Source organism: Bubalus bubalis, chromosome 9 (assembly GCF_019923935.1).
Source record: "Bubalus bubalis isolate 160015118507 breed Murrah chromosome 9, NDDB_SH_1, whole genome shotgun sequence".
Lineage (NCBI taxonomy): Eukaryota > Metazoa > Chordata > Mammalia > Artiodactyla > Bovidae > Bubalus > Bubalus bubalis.
The window spans coordinates 72,397,529-72,416,671 of NC_059165.1; the positions used below are offsets into that span (position 1 = coordinate 72,397,529).

Genomic DNA, 19,143 nt, shown 5'->3' on the forward strand with positions numbered 1-19,143 from the left:
ACCAGTCCAGTGGTTAGGACACTGTACGTTCAGTACCCAGGGCACACGTTCAATCCCTGGTTGGGAAACTAAGATCCCACAAGCTGCATGGTGCAGTGAAAAAATGTAAGATATCCAGCAGAACACCTTTGCAAACTAAATGTCACTTGAGTTCCAAATATTTACTGGGCTTCCCTGGTGGCACAGTGGATAAAAATTCACCTGCCAATGTAAGTGAAAGATTTGATCCCTAGTTCTGGGAAGATTCTAAATGCCAGGGAACAAGTAAGCCCACATTCCACAACTACTGAGGCTGCACTCTGGAGGATATGAGCTGCAACCGCTGAGCCTATGTGCCACAACTACTGACATCCATGCACCTAGAGCCTGGGCTCTTCAACAAGAGAAGCCACTGCAATGAAAAGCCTGTGCACTGAAATGAAGAGCAGACCCTGCTTGTCACAACTAGAGATATCTGTGCAAAGCCAACGAAGACCCCGCACAGCCATAAATATATAAATATTTTAAAGCTACTATGTAATGCCAGGGCTCCATAAAGCACATGTAAAAATGTGGTGGCTGCTAGACTTGTCTATTATTCTCTGACCTCTCACGGTAGATGCTGGTACGCTAACAAAAGCTGGACACCATGAAGATAGATAATAGATTCCATCTGGAAACATCCACTGCCAACGAAGCTGAGGTTCTGTAATTAGATTGGCCCACACAAGAAACACATACCTTTAGACGCAGAAACACTGGCTGGATTGGCAGCGTGGCAGGTAGTACATATGTGGAGGGAACACCGGAAGCCCTTGTTCTGCATCACGGTGGGTGGGTACTTCTGGACGCACTCTTCATGGTAAAACTTTCCACATAAGGGCAGAAGGCACCTTTTCACATCTTCCCCACTCTGCTTGCATACAAAACAGGTATGTATTCCTGGGAAACAGAAAGAAAACAAATTAATATAAAACACAAGGATTCACTCAGTGCTAACCCATTAGGTGGAGAGTTAGTGAGTACACAATTACGCATGAAATTCCAGCATGGGGTGGGGATGGAAGGTTGCCCACACCACAAAGCAACTCTCGGACACCAGCTGGTATTCTACAGTTCAACTCAATTCTGACACTATCAACTTGGAGGTAATATCAGATTCCTCAGGTTAAGTAAGGGCTCAGTCCTATAAGACTGTCCTCCATATCCACTCTTTCAGACACCAGTTTTAAGACAAGGTTGTCATCTGTACTTCTGACCAATTGGCTATAAATCAAATGCTGGGTTCGATTACCTTGCTCTAATGGTTCACAGAACTCAGAGAATCATTTTACTTACTAGATCATCAGTTTACTAAAATATAATATAATTCAAGAACAGCTAGATAAAAGAAATACACAGAATAAGGTATGGGGAAAGGGCTCAGAGCTTCCAGGCTCTCTCTAAGCATGTCACATTCCCCTAATCTCTATGTGTTCACCAACGCAGAAGCTCTCCAAACCCCATGCTTTTGAGGTTCAATGGAGGCCACATTACTTAGGCATGATTGATTAGATCACAGGCAACTGAGGACTAATCCAACCTCTAGCACTCTCCCCTCCAAAAAGGTAAGGGGGAGATGAATCCCTTTAATCATATGATTGGTTCTCCTGGCAACCAGCTCCCATTCTTTAGGTAGATCCAAAAGTCATCTCATTAACATTAAAAAAAAAAAAAAAAGGACAAACATCTTTATAGCTCTCATCGCTTAGGAAATTTCAAGTGTTTCAGGACCTCTGTACCAGAAACTGGACAAAGACCAAATATGTATTTATTTAAAATCATAATATCACAGTAAAGAACGTTATAAGACTGGTCAGGATGACAACATGAACCCACTGAACAATCTTAGTGTTATTATTAAGTAGAAATTTTAATACACGCTTGCTGAAGTGATGTAACAGGAAGTATACATCCCCCACAAAGTACTCTTGCCAAAAGAAAGCTGACCTGACCTAACCCAGCCTCCAGATCTAACTACACGTTTCTGGGAAATATGGAGGACAGATGAACAAATTAAAAAGATACATTAAGGATATATCAACCAAATTTAGAATATGGAAAACTTAGCAGACAAAGGCACTGTTCCAAGAAATAAAGAATACTAAAAATGGGTGAGGGGCCCCTGAAATATGTGCAGGTATTTGGATCCAGCTATAAGGTTCGTCATGTAGGGGTGACAGGTAAGGTATGGTTTAGCACAGGTGCAACAGGGAAAGCACAGGTGCATACTAAGCACTTAAAATGGGACTAGTCCAAACTGAGATGTGTAGTCAGTGTCAATACACACTGGAGCTTGAAGACCTGGCAAGCAAAAAAGAATGGAAAAAATTTCAGTCATTTTCATATTGACACATTATTGACTGAAGACAATGTAACACCATGAGCATTACCTTCTGCAAAAATTCCCCAGTCAATAATGTGTTAATTATATGCAGATACATTTTTAATATACTGGCCTAAATAAAACATATACTTCTCTTGTGGAAAAAAAAATCAGGTGAGGGGAATGGTACTGTTGTAGACTAAGAGAAATTCAAGAGATGAATTTTTTTTTTTATCAAAAAATACAATACAGGGACCTTATTTGGATCTCGATTCAAAACACTATAGAACAATATATTCAAAGACAAAATGGGAAAATCTGAAAGTGGGACTGAGTAGCTGAAGACACACAGGAGTTACTGTTTATACTGGATATTATTTAAGTTTAAAAAAATATGCTAGTTACATATATTTTGAGTAAAATGAGGCCAAACGTTGTAATTACTGAAGCTAAGTGATGAGTACATTCAATCTTTTATACCTTTATTCTTTTACAGTTTTCTCTCTACTTCTGTGTATGTCTGAGGAATTCTGTAATAAAAAATGTAAGACAGGAAAAAAAAAATCTACCTCTCTCTGAGAAGCAGCATAATATAAGGGAAACAGCCCAGGTTTGAGAGGCAAGACAGACTTGAACATGAAGCCTGCTTTTGGCACTTGCTGGAAATAGGAACATATTAAAATTACCCACTTAAAATCTTTATTAATAGTGATATCACCCAATTAATAATGATTTTATGAAAAAAATCTTAAATAAGTATTTGAAAAGAAGCTATCTACTTGCCTGATGTGGAATAACTGGCAGCCAATACTGAAGTGGAGTAACCTAAGTTATGGTGTGTTCATCCTACTACAGGAAAACAGGGTGAGCCAAGTAAGAAATGACTCCTTTATGCTTACTCTATTCACCTTTACTAAAACTAGGGTAAAATTTTCTTCATTCAAAAATAATAACCTTGGATTTCCCTATGGTCCAGTGGTTAAGAATGTGCCTGCCAATGCAAGAGACATGGATTCAATCCCTAGTCTGTAAGATTCCACATAATGCAGGCCAACTAAGCCTGTGCTCTAGAGCCAGAGAGCTGCAACTGCTGAAGCCCACAAGCCGGAGAGTCCGAGCTCTATATACAGTAAGAGGAATCATGGCACGGAGAAGCCCATGCACTACACCCAGACGCCCATTCGCAGCAACCAGAGAAAGCCTACATGCAGCAACGAAGATCTAGCACAGCCAATAATAAATAAATAAATAAAACATCTCTCTTACCTCACATAATACATAAAAAACGTAATTCAACATAGACTATAGACCTAAATGTGAAACCTAAAATTATAAAACTTTTCAGAACAAAATCTTTTCAACACTGTGTTTAGCAAGATTTCTTAACCAAAAAAAGAAAAAAGATGTAATCAATTAAAACAAAAATTTCATAAACTAACCTCAACATTAAAGAAAAAACCAAACCCAATTTTAAAAAAGCTTTGAGCATTCTTTCTTCCTCAAGACAGAAAACTAAGCACATAAAAAAATGTGCAATATCATCCATCATGAAATGCACACTAAAACCACAGTGAAATACCACTACTCATCTGTCAAATAGCTAAATTAAAAAGACTGACACTACCAAGTGTTGACGAAGATATGGCAGAATTAAAACTCTCACACATTGCTGATGTGAAGCAAAATGGTACAAGGACTGAATGTTTCTTAAAAAGTAAAGCTGACCATATAAACCACCATTCTGCTCTTAGATAAATATACAACAAAATGCATCCATTCAAAGGATACACAGTTCTTTGTTTAAAATAGCCTGACTTAAGATCTATCCAAAGGTACATCAATAGATGAGTGGATAAACAAACTGCTATATCCAAACAATGGAACACCACTGGCAATAAAAAGGAATGAATTCTCAATACCTACAACAGTGTTGTTGACTCTCAAGATAACTACAACAGAGGGATGGTTTCAAAGGCGTGTACACACACACACACACACACACACACACACACACACGAAAAACTTATCTAAATGTACACTTTGTGTAGTTTACTATACACCAATTAAACCTCAATAACACTATTTTAAGAAAGAATGAATTACCGATACATACATCAACACACATGAGTCTCACTATGGTGAGCTGGACACAAACTCTAAAAAAACGTAAATCTAATGTGCTTTGAACAGAAAGCAGATCACTGTTTAACCTGAAATTGATGATGGGGGTGAAGGGGTGAGGTGCAAAAAGACTGACTGGATCTGATCACATGGAAAGTTTCTGGCATCATGGCAATGTTCTAAATCTTCACTGTGGTCATGGTCGCATGGGTGTATACATTTTATCAAACCTATCAAAACATGTATTTAAAAGAAGCACATTTTATAGTAGGCAAATTGAACTTCAATAAAGATGATTTTTAGCTAGCATATGATCCTGAAATCCCATTCCTGGGCATTCTCCAGAGAAAAACAAGGTTCAAAAGGACACATGAACCCCAGTGTTCACTGCAGCACTGTTTACAAGTCGAGATATGGAATCAACCTAAATATCTATAGACAAACAGATAAAGAAGATGTGGTACCTCTATAAAATGGAATATTGCTCAACCATTAAAAAAGAATGAAACACTGCCATTTGCAGCAACATGGATGGACCTAGAGACTGTCACACTGAGTAAACGAAGTCAGATAGAGACAAACAAATACAGTACGATAGTGTTTATACACAGAATCTTAAAAAAAAAAATACAAGTGAATTTATTTACAAAACAGACTCACAGACTTAAGAGAAAAAACTTATGGTTACCAGCAGGGTAGGGATAATTAGAGAGTTTGAGATAGACATGTATAGTGTACAATATCTGAAATACATAACCAACAAGGACCTGCTGTATAGTATAGGGAGCTCTGCTCAATACTTGTAACAACCTAAATGGGAAAAGAATTTTTAAAAAATAGATACAAGTGAATCACTGTGCTGTACACCTGAAACTAATACAACATTGTTAGTCAACTACACTCCAATATAAAATGGAAAGTTAAAACAAAATTAGGGGAAAAAAAAAAAAAAAAAAAGATCTTTCTAACAAGATAAGGATAACAGAGATATGCACATACCTAAAATTTGTTTCTAAATTTCATTTACAGGGCTAGATGGCACCGTATGGCACAAAATGATCAAAAGCCCAACTATGCAGAGGGCCAAATTACCCCACAACTATCTTGTCTTCCAACTTTTGTTCCTATACTGCTGAAAGTGGTGGCAGAAAGATGAAACAACTCAATCTGACATAGCCATCTACTTACAGACACCAGTTAATTCTGTCTCTTATTTTCCACAAGGGCTAGTCTAAACCTATATTCTTTCCTTCAAGTTACAAAGTTACAAAACCTTCCCCACCACGTCAAGGAAAATGTCTGTCTTCCTCATAATTACATGGTACATTCCTCTTTAATCTTTTCATCTCTTCAAGACTATCCTCTCCTGTCTCTGTGACTGTACTCCATCAATAATTTCCCCTCCTATTATGGAAATTTATTTCCCTACACAATTCTCAACCTTCATTCTACTAAAGATGTTCCTCCTCCTAACCCTAAAACATCCTACCTTCAGCTCCTTTTCTCAATGAAGTTAAGTTTCTGTAATACACAGTGTACACTGCTACCCATTCATCTTTCAGTCTGGTTCAGTAAGGCACTCTTGCTTCCAAAAACAGATCTCCTTTTCATTCCAGAACCTCCTTGGTCTATCTGACACGTCTGCCTCTCTACGGATATTTTTTTTTGACTAGTTCCTCAGTAGCCACATTTAAGTGGGTATCCCCAGGTACTATTATTAGGCCTCTTCTCATACTACAGATGCTTTCTATTTGCATGACATCATGCACACCTACAGTTTTAATGACTTATAAGATCTTTATTATCAGCCCTATTTTCTTACTATTTTCATACTGTAACATCTCATAATGATGAAAAAAGAGCCATCTCTTTAGCACAGCTGTGGGGTCTCATCTAACCACTCCTAGTTACTGACCCGATATATATATCTTGTAACTCTCACAAAACAGCTTTCTCATTTTTTTGTTAAACAATTTGTGCACTTTGCTAATTATACATTAATAAAATTGTTTAAGTTTACAAATAATCATGAAGTGAATACATTTCTTACCAGTCAGATCAAGAAACATAAAATATCAGTAACCCAGAAGCCCTCCTCATCACGACCTATGCCTCGCCTCCTCCCTAAAATACCTAGAACTCCAAACATACTGAACTATGTTATCTATTCCCCAAATAGTTTACATGTTATTTACTGGACCTTCCATCCTTCTCCTCCACAGACCAATTTCTATTTCTCTCTTAAAGCCAAACTCAGACACCTTCTTCCCTGGCACTATGCATCTTCATCACACAGCACTTTAATGTTCACAACACTGTTTGCATTACATTATGCTACACATTCATTATTCACTTTAAGTTCTTTGGAGGGCAAAGACCACAGAGCACCTATCTCTGTGTCTGCAGGAATTAGTTAAGTATTACCACAAAAAAGTGTCTCTAATAAACAATTTTTTCCTAAAAAACTTAAAGCTCAAAACTTCCCTGGAAGAAGACCTATCTACTTTACCTGTGCGACATTCATTGCAGATAAACTTTCCTCTGGGCATTTCAGTTAATCCAAGGCACTCCAAGTGGAAAGCCCCACAGCACTGAGCCTCACATAATAGCAGCTCACCCAGTTTCTCACAGTTCTGTTAGGAAAAAGAAAACAGATCTGTCTATAGAGAAAGGTTTTAAAAATCCCAAGCAGAAAGTCTTCATTAAAGCAAAAATTAAGAAGCAGCTCTGGCAGAAACAAAAAATACCACCATTCATTCAGCTAGTATTTAATTACCTCCGTTATGCCAGGAACAACAAGGTCCTGGCTCCCATCATTCTTACATTCTAAGGATACGAAGATACAAGTAAATGAATAAACAAAACTATCAGAAAATAAGTATCTGGGTAGAATTCAAATAGCAAATTTGGACTAAGTGGTTAGGATTGGCCTCTTAGACTGGCCTCTGAATGGTAAGTCAGCCATGTAATATGAAGAGACCAAAATGACAGAAAGTACAGAAAGCCCACAGATAGGAAAAACCATTGCATGCTTATGAATCACAAAGTCAACATCATTGGACAAAAGCAAACAAAAGTTAGAAGTGGAAGAAATGAGAAAAAGACAAACAAGAGCCTGGCTGTGTGGTCTTATAGATTATTGCACAGAGTTTCAGATTTTATTATAATTACAAAGGTGTGTCATTATAATGAGAGCTATACCAAGGGAAGGTTGAAGTTAGGTATTTATCTAAGCACTGGTCCCTATGACTACATGAAAAATTAATTGAAGGGGGGAAGCAGAGATAATCAAAGAGGCTACTGCAATCATTCAAGCAAGAAATACTGCCCAGTTGGATTGGGGTCACAACAGTCCAGAAGGGCTCTGGTTGACATGTGAACAACCCTTGAGATACATCAAGAACCTTATGTGAGAGATCACCTTTCTAAATTAATCTCATCTAAAACAGGGTGTGAATGATGATAGAATCTTAGGAAATAAAAATCTGACTTTGTTGCTTTGAAAACTTTTAAAGAGTTATTAAAATTCTGGAAATTCCCAATATTTGTTACACCTTTAAATATTTTCCCCCATAGTGATTTTCCACTTGTTTCCCTATAGTAATATCAGCAGAAAAATGCTAAAAATGAAAAAAGTCTTATACTTATTTTGTAAGACAAGAAAAAGGGAAAGATGGCTAGGCAAGTCTAATATTTTCAAGAACCTAAAGAAACAGAACAGGTCTTGGCCACCTAACATCAAAGTTTAAATAAGCAAGTAAGGAGAAAAGCTTTGGGAATAAAGGGCTAGAGACAGCCAGGAATTAAAAGGGGGACCGCAAAAGATCCTGAGCCAGTATCACGTTTGGCCCTCCCATCATCTACTATTCATACAAATCCACCTTCATCACTCAAACAGGAAAAATTCAAGTATACTATGTACTGAAGAACAGATTTTTCAAATTAACCAGATATTACAGACTAATCCTTTAATTGGGATGACCATGTAATTCATCTTTCCAATTGGGACACCAGAACATGAAAGAAAGTGCTGTCAATAAATAAATTATACAAGCACAGCAGACTGAAACAAAGACTGATCCAAACAAACCAAGACCACAGGGTCATGATACCTTATATTATATGACAATTTTGGTGGGCTTAAGTCTCTGAGGACTAACACCACGAGCAGGACTGAATATAATCAACAAGAGACAAACTGAGTTGAAATTATATTGGCCATAATAATAATATTTTATACCTGGAGTAATTTTATTTTTTAGAAGTTTCAATTAGGAAAAAAGACACTAATATTTTCAACCTTCTATATGCAAGTTTTAATGCATTGCAAGGGTAAATTAAGACTGTGAAAGGAGAATATATTACCAAAGCATCCATTTAATTGACTCTATTCCCAAGTAAGATAAAGGCATTTGACATTATAGCATCACATTTCACAGAAAAGCAAGACAACATAGCAGTTAAGGCTCAAACCCAGGCAATATGGGTTTGAATCCTGGCTTCACAAAGTGACTACAAGCAAGCTATTTAACACCCGGTGCCTCAATTTCCTTATACAGTGTATTAAAAAGCAAAGACATCACTTTGCCAACAAAGGTCCATATAGTCAAAGCTATGGTCTTTCCAGTAGTCATGTACGGATGTGAGAGCTGGACCATAAAGAAGGCTGAGCACTAATGAATTGATGCTTTTGAATTATGGTGCCAGAGAAGACTCTTGAGAGTCCCTTGGACTTCAAGGACTCAATCCTACAAAAAATCTATCCTGAAAATTCACTGGAAGTACTGACGCTGAAGCTCCCAATACTGTGACCATTTGATGTGAAGAGCTGACTCACTGGAAAAGACCCTGATGCTGGGAAAGACTGAAGGCAAAAAGAGAAGAGGGCGGCAGAGGAAGAGATGGTTGGATGGCATCACTGACTCAATGGACGTGAATTTGAGCAAACTCTGGGAGACAGTGAAGGATACTGCGGTCTGTATGCTACAGTTGATGGGGTTGGAAATAGTCGGAGATGGCGTGGCAACTGAACGACAAAAATGACGATAATAAAATCTTATGAGATTGTTATGATACCTAAATGATGCAGTATTCAAAAAGTGAATGTAAAAACACTTAACATATAACAAAAACACTGTATGCTTATTAAACAGAAATACAAACTGTAGGTTCGCTAAAGTAGTAGTAACTACTTAAGCAAACAAAACAAAACAAACCAAGAAGATCTCAAAGTGACAATTCTCCTTGAAAAATTCCCTAGAAACCCAAAGATTCTTACACCATGAGTGAGCAAAATTACCTCTGGCTGAGCAACCACAGATTCTCTGCCACCTCAGATCTAACTTTATGTTATCTACCCAGGGACAACACTATTTTACTTCTCTTTTTGTGGGGAGAGAGCAGAGTTAAAGCCTTAAAGAAGATAAGTAATTCCACTGGAATCATCGCAGAAAATTTTTATTCTAACCATGACTAAGTCATCAAGAGATGGGAGACAACGATTTCTCTTAAAAGATAACCATGCAATCAAAATGCAAGTTGGCAAACATTCTCTACCTGACAGACATTCTCCTTGAGTGCGGCTCCACCTCCTCGTTCCCCCTGCAGCTTTTTAGATGCAGGCATTCCATGGTCGTTTTCTACACCCTCCTCAACAGTCTCCTTGGGGCTTGCAGCTGTCCTGTGTGTCATCAGTTCTCCCTTGCAGAGAAAAAAATAACATCCCACATCTGTATTATTGATGTCTCCGCCATCTGACCCCCTCCCTCTGGGCTGCTATTTGTCTATCCATTAAGCACTTACAGATGTTCAGCCAATCACGCGGGCGGACTGCATGCAATGTTAGTTCTAACCCTGCTGTGATTGGGCGGGTAGTGGGCGCCTCATGCCCTGCCACTAACTGCTCTGAGGCTGTTCCACTGGAACTTTTTGAGCTGTTCCATTTTAAGGTTTCACTAAGGGAGAGAAAACATTCTTAAGTTTATTTGATTACTTTTTTGTCCTTCCAAGATCAGTATTTCCTAAATAATGCCCACCTTGGGCATTCTATTCATATTGTCCTGGAAAGAAATGCTCTGCACCATAATGTGTGATGCTGACCTGACTTGTTCTAATTCTCTCTTAACCTGAATTGGAAAGTGAGGGATAGCATCAATGACTTCAGTGATGCTCTGTAAGGAAATGGCTTTAAACTTGTTTCCTAAGTCACCGTTTACAAACATTACTCTAAATTAAGTAGTTGGCAGTTTCAATATATAAGCAAATGAGTTTTTCCCTTAACTGTAGCAGTCTCAACGTTTAAAGGGCAATATCCAAGTTCATTTGGATCATGTATTTTCTTGGTATTGGTGCTCTCTGGTTTTAGAACAATTTTACTTCATGATGAAACAAATTATGTATTTCATCTGACATTTAGAGCATGAGGTGTGATCTTTTAAAAAGGTCATGCCCACAGGTACCATATGTGTTTTGACTTACTTCTACTAGAATCAGGTTCTCCTTTTCTCCAGTATTCCTTATCACTACTAACAGTTTCAATAGAATACTATTTTCAGGTAAACTCAAGGGAAAGAGGGGTGTGGACTCTACTGTGAAAAGAAGCTTCACTATGGAAGGTCAAAAGATGAAGAACTGAGTAATACCTCAGAGTTTGGAGTTTCTTTTGATGAGATGTCATTTTTCACTTTTTTACAATGCACCTTGGCTGTAGCATGCCTCTGTCGTTTTCGCTTCCTTGGTTTATCAAACAGCTTGGTGGTGCCTAGGATAGGACAACAGGTGTTACCTGATGGCTGATAATGTACATGTCTAAGAACTTCTAACCTCGACTAAAGATATCTCCTAGAATTATGGAATGTCAAGAGTGAAAACCAACCTTAATTTTAATTCTCTGACTTTGTAGATGAGGAAAACAGGGGAAGAGAAAAAAAAAAGAGACTTACCCATTAGTATATATGTAGTTGGGGAAATGGCTATACACATACATATATATGTATGTATGAAGTGAAGTTGCACAGTCGTGTCTGACTCTTTGCGACCCCATGGACTGTAGCCTACCAAGTTCCCCATCCATTGGATTTTCCAGGCAAGAATACTGGAGTGGGTTGCCATTTCCTTCTCCAGAGGATCTTCCTGACCCAGGGATCGAACCTGGGTCTCCCACATTGTAGGCAGACGCTTTAGCATCTGAGGTACAGCGAAGTATGTATGTATGGGTGTATACATATGTTCTGTTTCATACAGATTAAACAGTAAATGTATAGATTATTAAAGCAATTTCATTTTATATGATTGATATGAAAGACGTTCTAATTCCAGAAAGGACTTAAATATCATTCAGATAGGGAGGAAATGCATTTAGTAGTCAGGTAACGATAACTAAAACCAGGCCTCCAAGATTAAAGACAATAAAGTATATCACTCTCTGAGTTAAGGATTAAGATAAAAAATTGAAATACATAAGATGCGGCTTACAGGAGGAGAGAAGAACACCTCCCTACCCCAACCAATACATCTATCAGCCAAAAGGATATATTCATGCAGCGGTATTATACCCTTGACCATCCAACAGGATAAAATAAATGCCTAGTCTGACATATTTAGAAAATGGTCTAGACTCTCCTTCAATTTATATTCTACATATTTCAACTTTCTGTTATAGAAACATTAGGAGGACTCTAAAGAGGTATTTTGTAAAATGTTCCTGGATATTTAGGCTAGATACCAACGTGAAGGTTGGACTTTGGAAGACTGCTTTAGGGTTCTCTTCTTGAACTGCCTGATCGAGATGGAGAAGCTCTGCTATCAAAGCAGCTGTCAGACTAGACTAAAAAGGAAGAGTCAATATGGTAGCAGAATAAAGATTCAAATTTCTCACAATGAAAACACTTAGATGAAACTTACAAAGGATTACGTACAGGCAGTAGGTTTTACAAAAAGCTTAAGTACAAGTGTATATGGAAAGAGCAGATATCATTTTGAAAGTACTTTTTGTTTTAAATCAAACAAACAAATTTACCACCCTATATTATAGCTGCATACAGGGTTAAAATAAGTTAATATACTGCTAAACTTACTTGCTGAAAAACTAATCACAGATCACATTTACAGAAGTGTACACTGACGACCACAAAAACTACAATCTCCCCATAATACCTTTTGCTGATAGACCATATCTGATGCACTGTGCTCAAATATAGGCTAATATTTCAGGGATGACACATTAATACATGGCACTGGCAGACAACATGATCAAAGGGGTAGAAAGAATTCGAATGGAGAAAAAAGAAAATACAGAGTGGATAACGAGACAGTAGTGTGGCAATAACTTTGGTCAGATTTGAATATCCCAACTCTGCCAGCCTCTTTCATCTTCATGTTTCTTCTACAAATAGGGATAATATAGATAATATCCCAATTCTTGTAATGCTTTAGACTGATTAATGGTAACAGTCCTTAAGCAAAGAACCTGGTAGATACTACAACTATTATTTCATCTGTTATTGAATGAAGCACTATCAATTCTTCCTGTGAGCAGAAACAAGGTGACCAAACAGAAGTTCCAGGAAATAGATTTAAATTTAATCCAGAAGATTCCCAAGGCCTTAGGATGCAACTATAATAGACTAGGTTCAAATGTTTAAATTCTTCTCTGACCAAGGTCATGGGTGTGATAAAAGAATATAAGACTATGAAAGACTTAAGGTGATTTGCAATTTCCCCTTAACTCAAATTCTCTATTTCTATTCTACAGAAATAAAAACTGAATCAAAGCCAAGAAAGTAATGAATGATGCAGTATAGAGAATTATCTAATAAGAATAGGAACTGATTTTTCTCTGCTATTCCTAACATTTCCTTAATGCTAATATAATTCTAATAACATTTAACTAATTTCAACATAAAGATGGAAATGAATCAATACAATTTCCTAGTGTTATTTGAAGCACATATTGAGCAAACAAGTCTTAGAACTTGCAATCTCACTGTTCTCATTAGCCGACTTCACAGTTATTTCTGTAATACACTTTTTACATCTCAAGATACTCACCTCCACCAAACTCTTTAGAACGAGGTGCAGCACATGATTCATTAATGTCATTCTCCAAGTGACCAGCTTCATAACACTGTAAATAAGTAAAATGCATCATGTTTTACACAGGAGTAGAAATTAAATCCTTTACATTATGTGCCAAAAGTGGGACTGCCTATTGACATAGATATAGAATCTTAGCTATTTTGGACAATTAAAGGAACAGTACAATAATAAAGAAACTTTGAGAGTAAAAGCATCAGATTTTTTTAATGCTCTAAAACTCAGGAACATCACATGGGGCAGACAGGCACTGGCTGGGCGGGACACACACACAGGACACTGGTGTACTCAGAGATTTCCAGTGTATAGAGCATATGCAGAACACTGTTCTCATTGAAGTGGGAGTGAAAAAGTATGTACTCATATACCCACCAGCTCAATTCTATTCCACGCCACCCTTTTTTAAAAATCTACCTTCCTAATATTATACTTACGGCCACTGGATTTTACAGACTTATTTACTTGGTGAAATCTAAACATTAAGTTTGTATCATGGAAAGTCCTTCTAATTCAAGTTGCTGTACATTAAGAAATATAAATTAAAACAACACAGAAACTAAAAACAAAACACTTAAAATATTGTGAATTCCCTGGCAGTCTAGCAGTTGGGACTCCACGCTTTCACTGCCAAGGGTCCCTGGTTGGGAAACTATTAATAGGATTCCGCAAGCCATGCAGCATGGCCAAAAAAAAAAAAAAAGCCAACCTTAAACATCAAGAATAATTTACTATGCATTTTATTCCCCTACTACTAATGCCTGTATCAATTAGTTCTATTCCAAGAAAATGTCTTCTCCTACAAGAATAATGTTTTTCATCATGACTGTAAAAATTTAGTGGCCACAAAACCAAATTTAACAGATGCTATTCTTGCTATGAAGTTCCCAGAGTTTTAGGTCAAATCATAAAATGCAGCGGTGAATTTCTGAATGCTTCTTATATACATTAATAAACTATAAGAATATAACTTTGTCATGTTCAGTGTACATCAGTCTTATAAAGTCAAATAAAATCAAAGAGCTAATGTTAGGTATCTAGTTAAAAGGAACAAAACACCAATAGAGAAACACACAAAATAGATTACATAATTTAAAGAAAATTACCATTTATATTACTTTGATAACTAATTTATACTTCGTTGTTTAACACTAACCCAAAAGTTGTGGGACAAAAAAAATCAAAATGTTCCCAAAACTACAGTCAGAGAACAATACAGAAAATATTCTCATGACTGATATCAACAACTTTGTTAAGTTAAAATAGAAATAACAAGGTACATACACACAAATCACACTATGTGAATAAAAAATCCATCTGCTCTGCTTGTAATAAAAAAGACCACAGAACTCTGTAAGTGCCTTAGAGAGTACATGAAAGATTCCATTAATTTATTTTATGTGTAGCCTGGTGTGGATATGTATTAAGTCAGTGCACTCTTAAGGTACCAATACCGCAACAGACTACCTCTTTCTCTGAGCCACCAACTGATCCATTTATAGGAAAGATGTGGCCTGCCTGTTAAGCCATGACGTAGTCCCAAGATTGAGCTGAATCATGGTTTCAACCTGATGGTTTCAAAATACAGTTTGGAGTAGCCAGGAATTTAACCGTGAAGTTGACTAGGTCAGACAGTAGAATTGACTTAGAGGTCACTTTTCTCCAGAGTCTGGGTCTAGCCATCACCAACAATTCTAGTTTTCACTTGTTCTAGCAACAAACCTGATTCCCATCTCCCTACCAAAAAAACTAAAAATTCAACAGTGACAGGGTCATTAATTATATTTAATGCTTAAAGAAACCAAAAATATGAAAAATAATTGGATAGCAATAGAGATTTTTAACTAATGGTACTAAAACAATTGGATATGCACTTCAAAACTCCATCTCAAAAAATGAAGATCTACCCTGGAGAAAGAAATGGCAACCCACTCCAGTATTCCTGCCTGGGAAATCCCAAGGAGAGAGGAGTCTGGTGGGCTACAGTCCATGGTGTTGCAAAGAGTTGGACATGACTTAGGGACTAAACAACAACAGCTTCAAACAAAATGACCTCATGGGCTTCACTTCCCAAGTGGGATTTTTGGATGTTAAGGGTCAGCTACCTGCTGACCCTGTGTGAGTGGCTTGTACCTCCTCATTCAACAGGTTATCATCTGCATATTTTTTTTTTATTTTGGGGTTTTCAAACTCTTTTTTTAATTAATTTTTTAATTGAAGTATAGTTGATTTACAAATGTTGTATTAATTTCAGGTATATAGCAAAGTGATTCAGTTGTATATAACAAACTTTTTTCAGAATCTTTTCCCTTATAGGTTATTAGTAATACAAAATATTGAGTTGAGTTCCCTGTGCTATACAGTAGGTCCTTGTTGGCTATCTATTTTATATATGGTAGTGTGTATATGTTAATCGCAAACTCCTAATTTATCCCTCCCCCTCCTTTCCCCCTTGGTAACTATAAGTTTATTTTCTTTGTCTCTGCGTCTGTTTGTTTTTTATATGTTCATTTGTATCATTTTTTTAGATTGCACATATAAGTGACAGCATATGATATTTGTCTTTCTCTTGTTTACTTCACTTAGTATCATCATCTCTAGGTCCAAGCATGCTGCTGCAAATGGCATTGTTTCATTCTATAATCTGCAGTTTTCATTCAACACACTAGCTCCGGCTTCTCAATACACCTGCAGGAGCTCAGGCAAAACAATGCAGACACTTTTTGGTGTGGGGCTGAAAGAATCAAAGTGGACCCTGGGGTCTGAGTTAAAGTGACCACTGACCCAGATAAGGACTCTTCTATGTTGCTGGTCAATGGAGGTCCCAGGATCCCCTTCATTCTTATTCAAACTATAGAGATGAATCCCCGAACCTTCCCCTGCGACCATGTGTATGAGTATGAGTGAGTGAAGGAATGAGTGTATGACATCAGAAGAAGATGACTGTCTTAGCCTCTCAGAGCAGGACATGCTCAACTCAGGTAGAAGAATTAGAAAAAGACTGTGTCCCGGCGGATTCATTTCAATGTATGGCAAAACCAATGCAATATTGTAAAGTAAAGTAAATAAATAAATAAAACTAAAAGAAAAAGAAAAAGAAAAAGAAAAAAAGACTGGGTTCCCATTTTGATCATTGATGGCACCCGCTCTGCCTTCCTTGGAACTGGACAAGCCTGAAGCCCTACTACAATGGAACCTCCAACTTTTATCGGTCTTTCTCTCTGGACAAGACATTGAAGAGCATGGGGGCTACCGATTTTCCTGGGACTTCCCCCGGATCTCCTAAGAGGCCTGTTGACCCAGAGGACAGCACCAAGCATGCCCAGGAGCAGGGGTACCTTCAGGAAGACCAGGGGCAGGAAGTGGATGCTGCCCAGCAGGGACCTGTGGGGGAACACGGTGACAGGAAATGAGTTGCTCCAGGCCCCCTCCTCCCAGCTCTCTGGGTACCTGGGTCCTGGTTCCAATAACCTACGTGAGGGTCAGCCTGGGACCCTACGGTAACAATGGACTTCACTCCCCCAGACTCTCCTTCATTTCTCACTGTTCTTACCCTTGCTGCTCTACTGAGCAGGAAAGGACTAGTGTCCTCATAAGAAGAGCTTAGAACATAGACACACAAAGGGGAAACCACGTGATGCCACGGGGAGGAAGACAGACGTCTACAAGCTACGGAGAGAGACCTTAGAAGAAAGGAATTCTGCTGAAACCTTGATCCCAGACTCTGGCCTCCAGAGTTGTGCAAAAATTAATGTTGTGTAAGCTGCCTGGCCTGTGTTGCTTTGTCATGGCAGCCAAATTAATACAAGTATTAGCCCTTATTCTTCACTCTTCACAGAAATCACTGAATAAAGTCATTATCAATTATTTTTTTTAAAAAATGAAGATCTACACATAAAATCAAAATCATAAAATCCCTCAAGAAATAATAACAAGTACATCTTTGTGTTGATGTGGTAAGCAAAGATTTCTTAAAATAAACACAAAATATGAATCATAAAAAAAAAACTTTAAAAATTCCTTTTCACGAAAGATACAACATAAAAATGAACAGGCAACCATCAGACTGGGAAAAAATATTTACAGTATATATACCTGACAACAGACTCATATTCCAAATACAAAAAGTACTCCTAAAAAGGCAACTATAAAAAAGCTGAACAGCCCAACCAAAAATACGTGTGCTTGAATAGCTGTTATGGTCAGTAAGCACATAATAAGGGGCTCAAAATCATTAGTCACTAGAGAATACAAATTAAAACCATAATTAGGTATCATTTCATATCCACTACAATGGCTAAACTTTAAAAAGACCAGTAAACAAAATGCTGTTAAAGATGTGGAGCAACTAGAACTTTGATATACTGCTGGTGGGAATGTGAAGTTGTACAAGCACTTTGGAGAAGTGTTTGGTATTTTCTTTAAAAGGAAAACATTTATGAGCCAGCATTCCCAACCCTAAGTATTTACAACACCAAGAAAAATGAAAATATGTGTATACAAAAAGACTCTGAGTATATTCATATCAGCCTTATGATTAATAGCCCCAAAATGAAAACACAAATGTTGCCTCAACAGGAAAAAAGACAAGCAAACTGTACTTGAACTACTACCCAGCAATAAAAGGAAATGAACTACTGAAATAGCAACTTTGTAGATGGATCTCAAATAAGTGTGTTGAATAAAAGTTGCCAGCTAACAAAAACAAAACAAAATATATGACATTTAAGAACAAGCAAAACTGGATTTCCCTGATGGTCTGGTGGTTAAGAATCTGCCTGCTAATATAGGGGACACAAGTTCGATCCCTGCTCCAGAAAGATTCCACAGACCACGAGTCAACGAGGCCCATTTGCGACAACTATTGAGGCTGTAATCTGCAACTCTGGAAGTCCATGCATTCGAGAGCCCATATTCTGCAACAAGAGAAGCCATCACAAGAGGCCTGCATACCACAACCAGAGAAAGCCCACCTGCAGCAATGACGACCCAGAGCAACCAAAACTTTAAGAAAGAACAAGCAAAACTAATCTATGGTAACAGAAGTTAGAAAGTTTTGCCTCTGGAAGAGATGAGAATGGATAATTAATGAAAGGGGGCACAAGAGAACTTCTGGGGGTAGTGGATTTATATAGAATACTTAGTTTGGCTGGTACTTACATGGTATATTCAACTGTCTATCAATTGACATCAAACAATTAAGATCTGTGCATTTTATTGGTGTAAATTAAATCTCAAGAGTTCTGGGACACATTCGCCTATTAAAATTAAGTGTATCAACTATATCAGCATCCAAGGTGGAACAGGGGTAAAAAGAATCCACCAGGAAATGCAGAAGAACACTGGTTTGATCCTTGGGTCAGGAAGATCCCCTGGAGTAGAAAATGGCAACCCACTCCAGTATTCTTGCCTGGGAAATCCAATGAACAGAAGAGCCTGGCAGGCTACAGTCCATAGGGTCACAAAGAGAAGGACACAACTGAGCAAGTAAGCACACACACACACACACATCAACTAAACCATGTGTTTTCTGCCCCCTGGAGTAGAAGTGAGGACTCTTTTAACCACTGGACAGCCAAGGAAGTTCC

At 37.7% G+C, this 19,143-nt stretch overlaps 1 protein-coding gene across 12 annotated transcripts in view; it reads right to left on the reverse strand.

Annotated features, from left to right (window-relative positions):
• Positions 1–19,143, reverse strand: part of NSD1 (nuclear receptor binding SET domain protein 1) — a 154,026-nt gene that overhangs the window by 37,520 nt on the left and 97,363 nt on the right. For all 12 annotated transcript variants that reach the window (XM_044947771.1, XM_044947773.1, XM_044947770.1 and 9 more), the window contains 5 exons: positions 13,514–13,589; positions 11,107–11,225; positions 10,022–10,165; positions 6,975–7,098; positions 721–921 (listed from right to left, as the gene is read on the reverse strand). In XM_044947771.1, the coding sequence (XP_044803706.1) occupies positions 721–921; positions 6,975–7,098; positions 10,022–10,165; positions 11,107–11,225; positions 13,514–13,589 (664 nt within the window). The remainder of the gene's footprint in view (positions 1–720; positions 922–6,974; positions 7,099–10,021; positions 10,166–11,106; positions 11,226–13,513; positions 13,590–19,143) is intronic.